Genomic DNA, 14,835 nt, shown 5'->3' on the forward strand with positions numbered 1-14,835 from the left:
TGTGTTTCGGTACGATATCAAAAGAATATAGGAAACGAATACCATGTATAGAAACACTTTATTGGAGAAAACCAATATTTCGACCTATTCACTGGTCTTTATCAAGGTACATGAAAAAATTGGCAAAAAGTGGACACACATAACCACTGTAGTGAGAGGAGTTAAAGAATAACAATGCGGATTATAATGAGAGTAATTAAAATCGGGTAGGCCTATACATTGATAGTAATAAACAGTTTGCAATGAGAACGGAGATTAATAGTCGTTCCCACATTATGCGGACAGTATAATAAACAGACTTTAGTATATTGACCAAAATTCCAAATAAAAACAGGAAATAGAGAAACATAGCATAACATTTAGGCCACAATGGACGCAAGTATAAAATATGTAAAATAATAAATAAATAATGTCAAGAGCGAGGTAAATAAATAAAAAAGTAAAAAAAATCAATGTTATGAAAAAGTAGAATAAAAATGAGTGTAGCATAGCTACATCAAGAAGATAGGAAATAAGTAAACAATACGTTATAATAAAACCCGTAGATATAAAACTACACGAATGAATAAAATAAAAAAGAATAAAAATATGACTAGGTCAAAATCGCAAATAGGAATGAGTGATCAAAAGCAAAAACCAGATAATAACAATGAAAATCAAACAGCCGGGATATGACAAAAATAAACAGCATGTAGAGAAGTTTGGAGATACTTTAACAAAAACTATATTCTGATGACATATCAATTTACACTTTCAGACTTGATTAACCAAACCCAGGCAGCATGGTGATGCCTGAAGGCATGTTTATATTTTGAAAATAACAGTCAACAATTAAAAAAAAATCAGTTATTCGCATTAAAAAAAATTACCGTGTATACGATAAAAAATATTTTAATAAATCAAGTCAAATTCCTAATAATAATAATAATAATAATAATAATAATAATGATAATAATGAAAAACGATAAAATATAAAAATATTTTTTATCGTTAATCGTTATCGTTTTAGTATAACTAGGCATTTATTTACTCAAAAAAATTTAGTACCACTGAGGATTAACATCCATTCAAATTATTAGTGCCCCTTTTTATACCCTAGCGTTGCCTTTAAGTAACCTAATTAGGACCATCCAGGCATCCCTGTGCAATTTGGGCTTGTTCAAACCATTTTTAAAATCTGACCTTTAACATTTTATATCAAGTCTCAACATTTTCAAAAAGCCAATCATTTTTAAAAAGATTTTCCTTTCATGACCTTTGACCTTCAACTTCAGAAAAAATATTTACTAATACTTACAATGTCACAGGGACTATCCCTGTCCAATTTGGGCTTGTTGAGACATTTTTTTAAATCTGACCTTTAACCTCTATATAAAAAAATATAAAATTTTAAAAATGCCACAACCATTATAAAATATGAAATTTGTTTTTTAATGTACATAAGGTTTCGGCTCGGAGACTACTATATATTGTACATTGTTACATTAGTGGTTAAATTGTTGTTACATTAGTGGTTAATTATTTTTGTTACAACAGTTGTTAAATCGTTGTTACGATAGTGGTTAATGAATTATTACAACAGTGGTTGATTTTTGTTACAATAGTGGTTAATGTTACATTAGTGGTTGATTTTTGTTACAACAGTGGTTAATGTTACATTAGTGGTTGATCGTTACATTAGTGGGTGATACATCAGGAAGCTCTCAACGAAAGCGGGTTACAATCCGACATTCACAACGCGCAACCCAACGACAAGAAGAAAAAAAATGGTTCAATCCATCTTACAGCCAGTGGCGTATCTAAAAGTCTTAAAATGGGGGTGCTGATGGGAGGGGGCGAAGGTGAAGTGGGGAACTCGATGATTAGTTGACGGGCGCTATCTCGCAATATAAGGTGATTTTAGGTGGTTTTTTTCGGGGGCGACTTGGTGGGCGCGAGTAGTTTTGGAGGGACGTGGGAGCCCCCCCCCTGCACCCCCTAGATACGCCACTGCTTAAAGGTATTTCTTGAAATTGTAGATGAATGCTTTCTACATGATCATGTTCTACGAAAAATGTTTAATAGGAACACTATCAAGATCAGTTATAGCTGTATACCCAACATTTGATCGATAATATCCGCTCACAACAAAAATGTATTAAATAAGAACGACAAGGATAAACACTTAGATGACATCAAACCATGGACCTATTAATAAGTCCATGATCGAACAGGTCCATGATCAAACAATGTAATTCCCGTAATTAATGTCCTTTGTCTGGTAATGTTTAGCCAGTGGTGTAGTTTATCAGGCTACTATCACAAGGGATGACAACAATAAGGTTGAGACGTAAGTCGGACTCGCCGAAAATACTTTTAAAAGTAGGTATAATGGCATACTAGTTCATCCCGCAATGTTAAATTATAGAAACAGTACCACGCTTAGACAATATGTTTGGAAGCATAATGTGAAATGTAAAACATAAAATACAATGGCGAATATTATCTAAATGCAAACTAAACTCTAATGTTTATAAGCGATGCAACCTATGTCTGCAGGAGAATTATCACATCATACGCAACCCGGAAGCTGGTAAATAATAATAAAGCTAGTAAATAATAATGAAATAATGTCAGTAGGAAAAACTATCTGTAAGAACCAATAACATTTCTTCTAACAACAAAGAAATGATCCATTTTAGAATAGGGGTGTTGGTTAAGACATAGACAGGAGCTATTACACACCCAGCTAATCCTACACATATGGTAATTCTTGGTGTTCATAGAATGATTAACAAAGTATCAGTTATTTCTTCATTGTATTAACTAGGCTAATTATTTATTAGGTTGTATTTTACTAAGTTTACCATCGAGCATCACCATTTCTGTTTGTTGTACTGTATTTCTGTTTGTTATTAAGGATGGCTACCAGAAGGAGCTGCTTTTTGATTGATCTCTACTTTTACTTGTTTGTTTGCAATTTAACACACAAACTTACTTTCAATAGCTGCATCTATCAACCTAAACCGAATGTTAGTGTTGTTCACTGTACAGGAAGTCGTAGTATTGTGTTGTTTGAAGGATATTTACCTCAATATATCAGCTATTTTCTAGGCCCAACAGTAGATTACTACACGTTCCACACAATACCTACCAACGATGACCAGCCGTGTGGATATTGGTCAAGCTTCATTAATTTGCTGGCTTTCAACAGAAATTCCAAGCACGTGCGGAGGGATATTTGGTCAATCAAGTACATTGGAGGTAGGGTTCCACACTACACAGCTAGATCGTGTGTCGCAACATTCCAGCCAACTCTTGCTAAATGCGGAGACATTGAAGTCAACCCTGGGCCAATGGCCAAATCAAACAGACACGACTCTAACTCTATTAGATCATCCACACAAGGTAACCCAAATAACACACCCAAGTTCTACTATCAGAATATCAGAAGCATAAAAAATAAATTGGACGTATATAACTCAGAATTACAAGGTCATCTTTTAAGTAGTTCATTCGATTTTGTTTGTTTCTCTGAAACATGACTAAATGCGTATGTGTCCGATGCAGAACTGCACTGTCCTGGATTTACTATTTATAGGAAGGACAGAAATGATGGAAGAAGGGGTGGTGGTGTCATGTTGCTGGCATCTAATACTTTTAAATCAAGAAGAATGGTTCAGCTTGAACACCCTGACGTTGAACTTTTATGGGTTGAAGTAAAAATAAGTAGAAGTAAGACGGTTCTCATAGGAGTTGTCTAAGAGCACCGATTTGTGGACGGGAAAGCATATTAAAAATAGCTCAATCTATTGAAGATGCAACAGCTGTCTACCCTCGTCATCAAGTAATTCTGGTTGGCGATGTAAACCTTCCCAATATCGTATGGAAAAATGATGGCACTGGGTTAGCACCCACCAACTCTATTGACGAACTCTTTTTAGATAGTTTAATTTCTAGTCTTAATTTATTTCAATGTAATATGAACCCTACGTGCAATAATAACATTCTTGATTTAATTTTATGTAGCTCAATTGAACTTATTACCGACATCGTTATTGGTCGAGATATCTTCCAGTCTGATCATTCTTCTATTGATTTTTTTTTTTATTTTCGGACAACTAATTTTTGTTATAATAAATGTAGAAAATCATATAATTTCAAAGCAATTAACGACAAAGACCTTATTAGTCTGTTTGAAAACATTCCTTTTGACATTATTGTTCCCATTTATGATGTTAATGAAAGTTTAACTCTATTTTATGATCTAATTGACGACGCACTCCGTGACCTTGTCCCCATTAAGACATTCAGGCGCAAAATGCCGCCTTGGTTCGACCATGAAGTTAGAGCCGTGTTGAGGCGGAAGGAACATTTTTTTCGAATGTGGAAAAAATATGAACTAATACAGTATAAAAACGAATTTAATACAGCCAGGAAACAATTTAAAACTTTGGCAAAAAAGAAATATTCTCTTTATATTCGTACCTTGTCCGACAACGTAAAAACAAATCCAAAACGTTTCTGGACTTGGATGAAGACAAAAACCAAGTCGTCCTCTTATCCTTCTGTAATGACTTACGGGGACAAGGTCGCGGAAAACGCTAAGGACAAAGCCGTCTTGTTTAACTCTTTTTTTCATTCTTTTTTTCAAAAGGATTTGTCAATAACTGACTAGCATTTAGCTCTCCCTGAAGCTTCACTAGATATATTGGCATTGCCAGTTATTCAGCCTGAATCAGTTTATAAAGCGCTTTCTTCTGTAATAACTTATAAAGCATCTGGGTGCGAACTGAGTAATCATGTTTTAAAGGTGTGTGCCAAGCCTCTTTCAGTTCCTGTCTGCTGGAAAGTTTCCCTCTATCTGGAAACAATCCAACATAGTTCCAATTTACAAATCAGGTTCAAAGAAGTCAGTAACTAACTATAGACCTATTTCTCTGCTGCCTACCATCTCAAATTTGTTTGAAAAAATTATGTTTAATCATATTTGGTCTCGCGTTTCTATTGCCATTTCTCCTTGCCAGCATGACTTCGTGCCCAGCAGGTCGTGTGAGACAAATCTAGCTTGTCTCCTGACTTCCGTTTACGAGGTTATTAATGACAAGGGGCAATGTGATATTATTTATTCCAATTTTTCTAAAGCATTTGATTTAGTTCCGCATAATTTACTTATTCTTAAATTTAAACAATATTATGGCTTTTGCCCTAATCTTTTATCATGGTTTAAAGATTTTTTAGATGGTAGACAGCAGCGAGTAGTCATTGATGGAGAGACGTCGGGTTGGCTTCCAGTCCAATCTGGCGTCCCCCAAGGTTCCATTTTAGGACCTCTTCTTTTTAATTTTAAACAGTCACAATCAGACTAATATTAATTTTAAGTTCTCAATTAAATTACCCCAGTCCCGTAGAAATTTTAATGACCTTATATTTCTTTTTAAATGTTTGACTTCTATCTTTGATTGTGAATTAGTACCTAATTTTGCCCTTCGTGTTCCTGTCCGTATTTTAAGAAATAATGATGTTCTTTACGTTCCTTTAAGTAGAGTCAATATTTTAAAAAACGGGTTTATTAGAAGATTAAGTTCCTCGTATAACAAGTTAGTTCAGGACTATCCGTCTTTATATTTATTTAACTCCAATCTGCACATTTTCCGTCGTAGCGTTTTAGGCGTGATTAGTTAAAATTAATTTTGTTTGTGTTTCTGTTTCCGTCGTCTCGTCCTTTGTTAACCATACTGTAAGTGGCGGATTTGTGTCCGCTGTTGTTTTGGTGAATAAATAAATAAATAATAAATTTATTTATTTATAGCATCATAGTACATGAATAAATACAATTTGGTTAGGTTTTATTTATTTAAGGACAGTAAATACAATCTAATAATTTGTATTTATTTATGTAAGTATTATAGTACATTTAATAACAATAACAATACAACCTAATAATAAAAATAAATTCGCATATTTCTTTATTGCATTAACTAGGCCTAATTTATTAGTTTGTATTTATTACTAAATTCACACATAGATCACCATCGTATGTTGTATTACTTTAAGTACCATACATTTAGTATCATGTACTATGTGATACTTTAAGTTTGTTGTATCAAGTGTTGTACATTTAATAACAACCTAGTAATATAGCAGTTCATTAATATATATTAATAAATATATAAATAATATATTAATAATTATTAATTTATAATACTTCAAATAAGATTGTTAATTAAGTTTAATTAGTATTACTTATTAAATTATTTATTTATTACTTATTTATTCATCATTTCTGTTTGTTGTACTTCTTTTAAGTATCACAGTACATTTACTTGAATAAAGACACTCTGGTTAGTTGGTTGGCTGTATTTATTTATTAATGTAAATAATATCGACAATTCTTGTATTTATTTACGTAAATGTATTAAGTATTATAGTACATTTAATAACAAAAATAATACAATCTAATAATAAAAGTTCACTTATTTCTTTATTGCATTAACTAGACCTAATTTATTAGGTTGTATTTATTATTAAATTCACTCATAGAGCATCATAATGTCTGTTGTATTTCTTTAAGTATCATACATTTAGTTAGTTAAATAAATACAACCCGGTTAGGTTGTACTTAATTATTAGATTGTATTTACCTAAATAAATAATTAACTAATTTATTAGATTGTTATTAAATGTACAATTCTTAATCTCTATAATACAACAAACTGATTTGTTGGGTTGTATTTATTATTAAAGTGTCATATAGTACATTAAATTAAATAAATAGAGACTAAAGGCCTGTTAATACTTGCAGCGATATCGATTAACGATAAAAAGCAATTATTCATGTAGAATACAAACGAAATAAGAGTTTTAACACTAGAACGATTCGATGACGATTTATCTTGTATACGATAGCAAAATATTTTGACAAATCAATTCAGATGAAGTCATAATCATGGAAAAACGATAAAATCGTTTGACATCTTATTCTCACTCATATGTAACTGAAATGCATATACTGACATCTGCGTGTAAATTTGAGGATTTTACAGCTAACCTCTATTTGCCACACCCTTTCACTTTGGTAGTATAGATGCAAGTAAATGCTATACTGGCTATTATTCTCATACAATTGAGTTTCCCAGTTAGCATATACCTCTACTCTTTGGCATATAGGTAATCAATGTAAGACTTCACATAGTAATTATGTAATCCTACTGAATATTAATTATACTATCAACACTAATAATAATTAATAATAAAAATAAATTATTATTACTATTATTTCTATTATTATTATTATTATTATTATTATTATTAGAATAATAGTAACAATAACAAAAATCGTCCATAACAATGATGAAGAGCAACCATCCAAACTGTCCTGACAATACTGTAGTCCACTTCAAATTATTATGGAATTATCAATCTGGTAATACACACATGAATACAATTTGAAACCAAATGTGATTGTGTAGAGCAGTAAGTCTTACAAATATTTAAAAATGTTTTGTTTTAATAACATAACCTTTTAATGTTTTCTAGACTATATGAGTCCAGATGTCACTTGTCCTGGTGATATGGCAATTAATACAGTCGCGAGCCAAGTTACGGTGAACTGGAATGACCCATTAGTTACTGACAATATTTATACCAGTCTGTCAGCTACTTGTACTCCGTCTTCTGGTTCCATATTCAGTCTTGGTTTAACTGATGTTATTTGTTCTGTAACTGATGATGCTAGTAACACAGGTTACTGTACATTTACAGTGAACGTCTTTGGTAAGTCTCCTAAGTATTATTTTTACCGCATTTATTAGTTTTGGATGAATATTCAGAATTTTAAAGAGTAATTTATGTCTGTAACCGCTCACAGGCTGTTAACGGACTAAGTTTATAGTTTTGATGGATTTGTGTACGACATAAAAAAAAACATAAAGTGACATTGTTTGGAAAATTTGTTACGGTAATATTATGACTTAGAAGACATGCAAGAAATGGCAATGGACAATCAAAATACCTAGCATTTATGCATTTGTATGGTTGTTTGTATTTTAGTTGAGGTTTTTTTTTTTTTTTTTTTTGTGACATGCAATAAAGGCTCAGGAGTTACTTCTTGAGCCGGTGCCTTGCTACCGTTATTAGCAACTTGTAAGTAGTTATAGTACTACTTGAGGAAATTTCACCTTGAAATTAATAAGCTGGTAGTAATAAAATTTTATCAATTATTAATCCTTCAATTAGCATATGAGGGTAGGCCTATATTAATATTAATATTAATACTTTTAATCCTTTAATTAGCATAATAAGGGTAGGTCTGAAATAATTTTATCAATATTATTAATCCCTTAAGTAGCATAATGATGGTAGGCCTATATTAATAATTATAATAATATTCCTTTAATTTGCATGAGAATAGGTCTATATTAATTTTTTCTTATCAATATTATTAATCCCTTAATTAGCATAATAAGTGTAGGCGTATGTTAATAATAATACTCCTTTCTAATTAGTTCTGAAAAGAACTGTTGTGATTGTCAGAATGTTAAATAATAATAATAATAATAATAATAATAAAAATTATAATATAAAACTTACTTTGGGTGATCTCATCCTGTTTTCACAACTAGTATATAGTAATGTAAATTCTTGTTCCAATGCAATGTAAATTGCTATTCCAAAAGGCGATCTTTTTTTCTACACAATTTCCTATAGTAGTGAATTAAGCGGGATTTTCAAAAAGATTGTTCCAAACACGTTGAGGCCTGACCATGGTATGATAAATAATGAAAATCCGATAGATTTGAGGGTACATGACGTATAGTGAAATTAGCCAATGAGAGACGTACCCAGACAAGTCCGGGCACATGACGTCTTAGTTAGATTAAACAATGAGCAACGTGTCCATCTAAATAAGGGCTGGTGAATAATGAAAAATCGTGATATGTACTGGTCCGTGATGTCTGAGTAACGTTTGTTTATTCTTTGTTTAAAGTAGTGTGTATGTTTTAATAACAGTTGTAAAATAATATATTTAAAATAATGGTACTGTAATAAAAAATTATAATGATGAAAATTAAAATATTCGTAAATAATGTATGTAGGAGATGTAGGAGACTTGATTGTCTTTCCATTACAACAAAAATAAACTATTATAAGTTCGTGTTACTCTACGTCAGGTGCGTTTTTATCTGTATTATTTTTTCAAACATGTCCGGAAAAACCGAATCAACTGCTACTACCAACTCGGAGGTAGGCAATGATATGGAATATAGAGGAGATATGAACTGTAATTTTTTCAAATTTGCGAAAAGATGTATAATGCATGCGATGAACATGTTTATAATTTGACAAGAGAAGTATCGCTTGATTCAAATGAGAATATTGAGACGTTTTTAAAAGACGTTTTAACAGAGATGTTTAGTGATAATACCATAAACTGGGGGCCGTATAATTATGGTGTTTGTGATTGGAGCGAAATTAGCTGTGTTATGTAAAGATAGAAACAGAACTGATTTGATTGATCAAGTAATACAGAGTGTAGACAAATTCGTGAAGACGGAATTTTTGGAATGGATTAATTTGAAAGGAGGATGGGTAAGTCACTTTTTTTTCGTGATAAAAATCGTTCATTAATAAATTCAAACTGCAATTTGTTTCTCTATATTTTATATGTACTATTTATTTATTTTATTTAGACCAATCTATTTATTTATGTATTTTCAGAAAAAATTCGATCAATCGTATACTGAACACAATAGGATTACAGAGACTCCTCTAATCAACGTTTCGCTGGGGATAGCGTCAAGTCTTGTAGCAACTTTATTTCTATTCAAAAATGTTTGTCAAGGATGATATGTGTGAAGTATACGTATGTCTCGCCTATCTAAATAGTTCTGAAAAGAACTGTTGTTGTTGAGAATGTCTCAACGTAAAATAATAGTGATAATAACTTACATTTAATGATCTTATGAGTGTTCCAGAAAGGATAGGCTGAATGATTTGTTGACTGATTACGCACAGCGGGTTTTTCAAACTGATGACGCATAGCGGGGTTTTCTCATGACAGGCGCAGTCACGTTGAAGTCTGATGAATAATGACGTATAATGAAAAGATCGAAACATGCGTTGGTACTATGACGTCTGATTGAAATCAACCAATAAGCGATGCGCGTTTAGATTACGTCTGATGAGTAGCAAAAATCCGATAGATATGCGGGCTCATGATGTCATGAGTGAAATTAACCAATGAACGATATGTTAAACTTTTTAAATGCGGGGGTATTTTTAATAATAGTAGTAAAAATAATATACATAAAATAATAGTAGTAATAAAAATGATAATAATGAAATAGTACCGGTAGTAAAAAAAAAATAATAATAACAATAATAGTAATAATGCTTGTATGAATGTGTGTTTGTTGATGGTAGTTTAGGCTCTATAAAATAGAAATTTAGGTAAGAGTATCAGACTTCTCAACTGCATCGAAATAACTTTCAACTCTCGTCTATGTGAAATACTGTTATAAATAATACCAGAATGAATTTCTATAAACCAATAGGCGATTACACCGAATCCAAGATTGTTGAGAAGGCAAACAATACTATACAACGTGTTATGCAGCCTACCGCTTCGTTTACTCCAACACTACGACCTATTATGGAGAAAAGAGAAACTGTTGTAGCATCCGAGCATATATTTCTTTCGGAAAAGAGACACGTCGTTGTTCAGCGTTGGGGTACAGATTCATTTGTCTGTATTCGTGAATATTACTAAAAAGAAGGCCGTGGAAGATATATTCCGAGCAAAAAAGGGATTAATCTTCATATCAGACAATGGTATCAAATGCTACAGAGAACGAATGAAGTCGAAGACATGTTAAGTGAAGTTTATGGAAAATTCCAAAGTCTGGTCATATATTGCAATGGGCTATTAAAATATCTTTTGGTCCTATGACTACGGAGAGACAGTTGATTGGCATTTCTAAGTTTCCTACCATGGCACTCAAATCTGGTTTTAGGGATCCAATTTTTAAAATTGACCATTAGTGAGTTGTAAAAGTCAAGGCAAATTTTCTCTCTGCGTTCTTTAAGTGTGGCTAATCCACACAGGGTGCGTGCGTTATCATAGTTATGATAACGGTGTCCTAACATAATTTTACAGGCTCTCTTCTGGATTCTTTCCAGATTCTTGGTTTGATTATCAGTGAGTTGTGAGTGCCAGGCCGGTGCAGCATATTCTGTGAGGGGTCTTATAAAGCCATTAAAGATAGCGATCAAATCTTGCAAAGGGAGATTGAAGTGTTTTAACATTTTCAACATATATAGTCTACCATAATAGCTTTAGATATAATATTAGTCATATGTACTCTCCATTTAAGATCAGAGGTGAGTTGAATGCCTAATATTCTTACTGAATCTACTACCTTAAGCGGAGTGCTACAAATAGTCAAGGGGGGATCATCAACTTGATTTTTAGAGAAGCAAATTTTCATGGTGGCACATTTACTTGGGTTGAGGTTCATGTTGTTTTCCTTACTCCATTTACCAAAGGTATCTAAATCTTCTTGTATACGACTAGGTTGATTGGGCAACTTACTTTCAACAAGTGTGATGTCATCAACATATTTAAAGGTATGGATGGAATCACTTAGTGCTTCATTAATCATTACTAAGAAGCAGAGAGGTCCTAGTTTAGTACCTTGTGGGATGCCACCATTGGTGATTTACCAATCACTACTAGTACCCTGATATTTGACACATTGTGTTCTGTCTCGTAAGAAGCATGAAATCCATGAGATAACTGAGGGGCGGACATGCATGTCAATTAGTTTGTTTATAAATACATTGTGATCAATATGATCGAAGGCTTTGCTGAAATCTGTAACCACAAGATTGCTAGACTTACCTACTTTATCTGAGTTCCTATAAAGTTCATCTAGTAACTTAACTAAATACTGAGTGGTAGACACACCTTTACGATTACCGTACTGATTGGGGTACTTATGTCCTCAAGCAACCACTTGGCCATGAAACCTTCCGCAATTTTCGCAAAATGATCAGTTTGTGCTATTGGTCTCAACTGATCCCATGATGCAGGTCTAGTTTTGGGGATGGGAATGACTGAAGCGTTCTTCCATTGGGAAGGAAGCTGGCCATCTTTATACGACTGGTTTAACATAACTCTAAGTGGTTTGCTAAGTTCATAAGCAAAATTTCTAATGAATTTAGCTGGGATATTATCCGGGCCACCAGCTTTGCCTAATTTAATTTTCATAACCTCAATATATACTTCATATTCATGAACTTCAGGGCAATGATATGGATCCGGTTTTTAAGCAGGTAAATTTGAGGGATCTAAAGGTTTGAGACCATTAGCTACTTTAACAAAATTTGTATTAATGAAGTTGGCAATACTTTTTATATCAGAGTTAACATTGTCAGGCATCTTAATATTCGTTTGAGTCTTGGTACGGTTAGTCATAACTCTAATTCGCTGGTACCACTGCGAAGGGTTGTTGTCCTTATTACGGTGCACCTTAATTGCATAGTGATCTGCCTTTGCTTTCTTGATTTCCGCAATGATCTTATTATGTAGTCGCTTCCTTTTTGGGTTATTTTTGTTGTTATAGAAAACTGTCTCTCCTTAATAAGAGATTTAATCTTGGGTGTCATCCAGGGTTTGTCATCTTGGTGTAACCTCATTGTTTTGGTTGGGAAAAAATTGTTCATAGCCGAGTATACTGTGTTGTAAAATGCGTCACTTTTTTCTTGTAAATGCGACACTTTTTTCTTGGATGGTATCCTTGTCAAAGATTTCCTTCCATTGATGACATGATAACCAAGTACCACAGGCTCGGATGTCCGAATCTTTCATTGGGCGGACGGTTTTAACCCATAAGGCATTATTCTGATTTATTATTTGTTTAGGTGTCAAAAGTATTATAGTATGATCGCTATTGCCAATTGGGCATTGTATCTCTGGGGTTGTGTAATATTGGGCAATATTAGTCAGAATCTTGTCAAGTGTAGCATCACCTCTCGTAGGGCCTGTCACAATTTGTTTAAGGTTGCATTGCGTAGAAATTAGTGATGTATCAAGGTCGTTAAAGTCACCAAGGAGTATTAAGCCGGCCTGGTGATGTTTTGTAGTGATAGAGTCAGTACTATCAATAAGGTGTTCAATCAAAGCATCTTTGTTAGGGTTATTTGGTGGTGAATAAATAATGCGAAGAAGAGTAATGAAATATTCCTTGGTAATCGATGTGGGCGTATTTTTATCCAAGCAACTTCCAAATTATCGGGAACGATGTCCAATCTTTGAGCTTTGAGGTCACTCCTGGTGTAGAAACATACACCGCCTCCTTTTCTATTAGTTCTGCTTTTTGTGATCATATCATAGTTATCAAGTTGAAAAAATTCCTCTGGCTTAGAGGGTGCAAACCAGGTCTCGGAAATAGCAGCTATGTCAATCTCAAACTGCTGGATGAGAGTGTGAAATTCATCCATTTTGTTACACAATGATCTTGCATTGCACAGTAAGATTTTTGGTAAGTATTTTTCTCTGGCTTTACTTACATGTTTCAGCTTCCGTACTGTTCTGAGATTTGCATGTAGTATTCCAGTGTGCAACTGCCGACGCCTGGGCCTTCGGTCAGAGACAACAACACCGATTTTTCGGCGAATATGTGTACCTCCACGCCTACTCCTACGCCGCTTGGAGGTAGACCCAGGCTTTGATTTTAAGTTGGAAAAGGTTCCTTTCGAATCGTACATAAGGTAACAGAAATATGTAAGCGGTTGATACTGGCCTCTAGTTCCTGTGAAATAGTTGTGATTGTGGAACAAATATTCAGGCTAAGTAAGTCTTACATGGAGTAGCTGTACATGTTAAGGTTTCTACTAACAACAGGTAGTATCGCCATTATGGAATGTGGCGGGTGTTCCTATGCCGCTTGTCCTTCCCGGTTCCTCGCGTGGTGTGTAGTCGTGTCTCAACTGTCTTCAAGACAGTAGGGAAATGGGCTTAGCCTAGGCCTGGGGAGAAAGGCTTAAAACAGGGACGCACAACTGACGAAAAATCCTATGTAATCACTCCGAACTACGATAATTGATAAGTTATCATCAGAAGTTCACGGATACAACATCAAAACCCAAATTAAATACGTTGAAAAGGAATAAAATTATGTAAAAATCAAAATTAAAGGAATAGGCGATTAGAACACGTTTGAACAGCGCCACCTCTTACTGAATGATATATTTGCACAAAAAAAATTGTATTACGCATCAGATACCAGCCTGCATAGGGATATACAGTCTCACCTGACAACAAACCAGACCAAACGTACGTATGACTCACGGAAAACGCGTTCAAGACCAGGTATAACAACCATAGTGCAATCGTGCATCCACGATATATACCGTAGTTTATCTTTCGCTGTTTAATATATTATTAATCACTTAACGATCATAGTCTACAGCTGCCTTTGTATTACCGCCTTTACTCTGCACATGCTCAGTTTTACAATTAGTTAATCTGTGTTAATAATCTATCTTAGTCTTTAGGTAATTTGTTCTGAAGAGTGTTGCACCATGTAAGTGTAGCACGAAACTAAATAGCATAATCAAACCTGTCTTTTTTTTATTTATTTATTTTTTTTTTTGGCTTTTCATCATAGCAACCCAAACTTATCTGGATTAAACTTGATTTTGCTCATCGGAAAACTCAATACCGTACCTGTTCAACTGTAAGTCATTGTATGCAAATTTGCTATCAGATTGTACACAATGGTCAAGAGCAGAAACGCTACTGCAGCCCCATCCTTAGGTATCCAAACTCAAATTCTACAGTACAAATAAACT

At 33.6% G+C, this 14,835-nt stretch overlaps 1 protein-coding gene across 1 annotated transcript in view; it reads left to right on the forward strand.

The window, feature by feature from the left end:
- The window catches only part of LOC117114772 (hyalin-like), a gene marked incomplete at its 5' end in the record, with an annotated part of 36,494 nt that extends 28,215 nt beyond the window's left edge, over positions 1-8,279 (forward strand). The window contains 4 exons of the mRNA XM_033258461.1: positions 2,272-2,329; positions 2,987-3,387; positions 7,519-7,755; positions 8,275-8,279. Coding sequence (XP_033114352.1) covers positions 2,272-2,329; positions 2,987-3,387; positions 7,519-7,755; positions 8,275-8,279 — 701 coding nt within the window. The remainder of the gene's footprint in view (positions 1-2,271; positions 2,330-2,986; positions 3,388-7,518; positions 7,756-8,274) is intronic.
- Positions 8,280-14,835: the final 6,556 nt, after the last annotated feature.

Source organism: Anneissia japonica, unplaced genomic scaffold, assembly GCF_011630105.1.
Source record: "Anneissia japonica isolate Jap-2015-1 unplaced genomic scaffold, ASM1163010v1 scaffold218_len112173_cov101, whole genome shotgun sequence".
NCBI lineage: Eukaryota > Metazoa > Echinodermata > Crinoidea > Comatulida > Comatulidae > Anneissia > Anneissia japonica.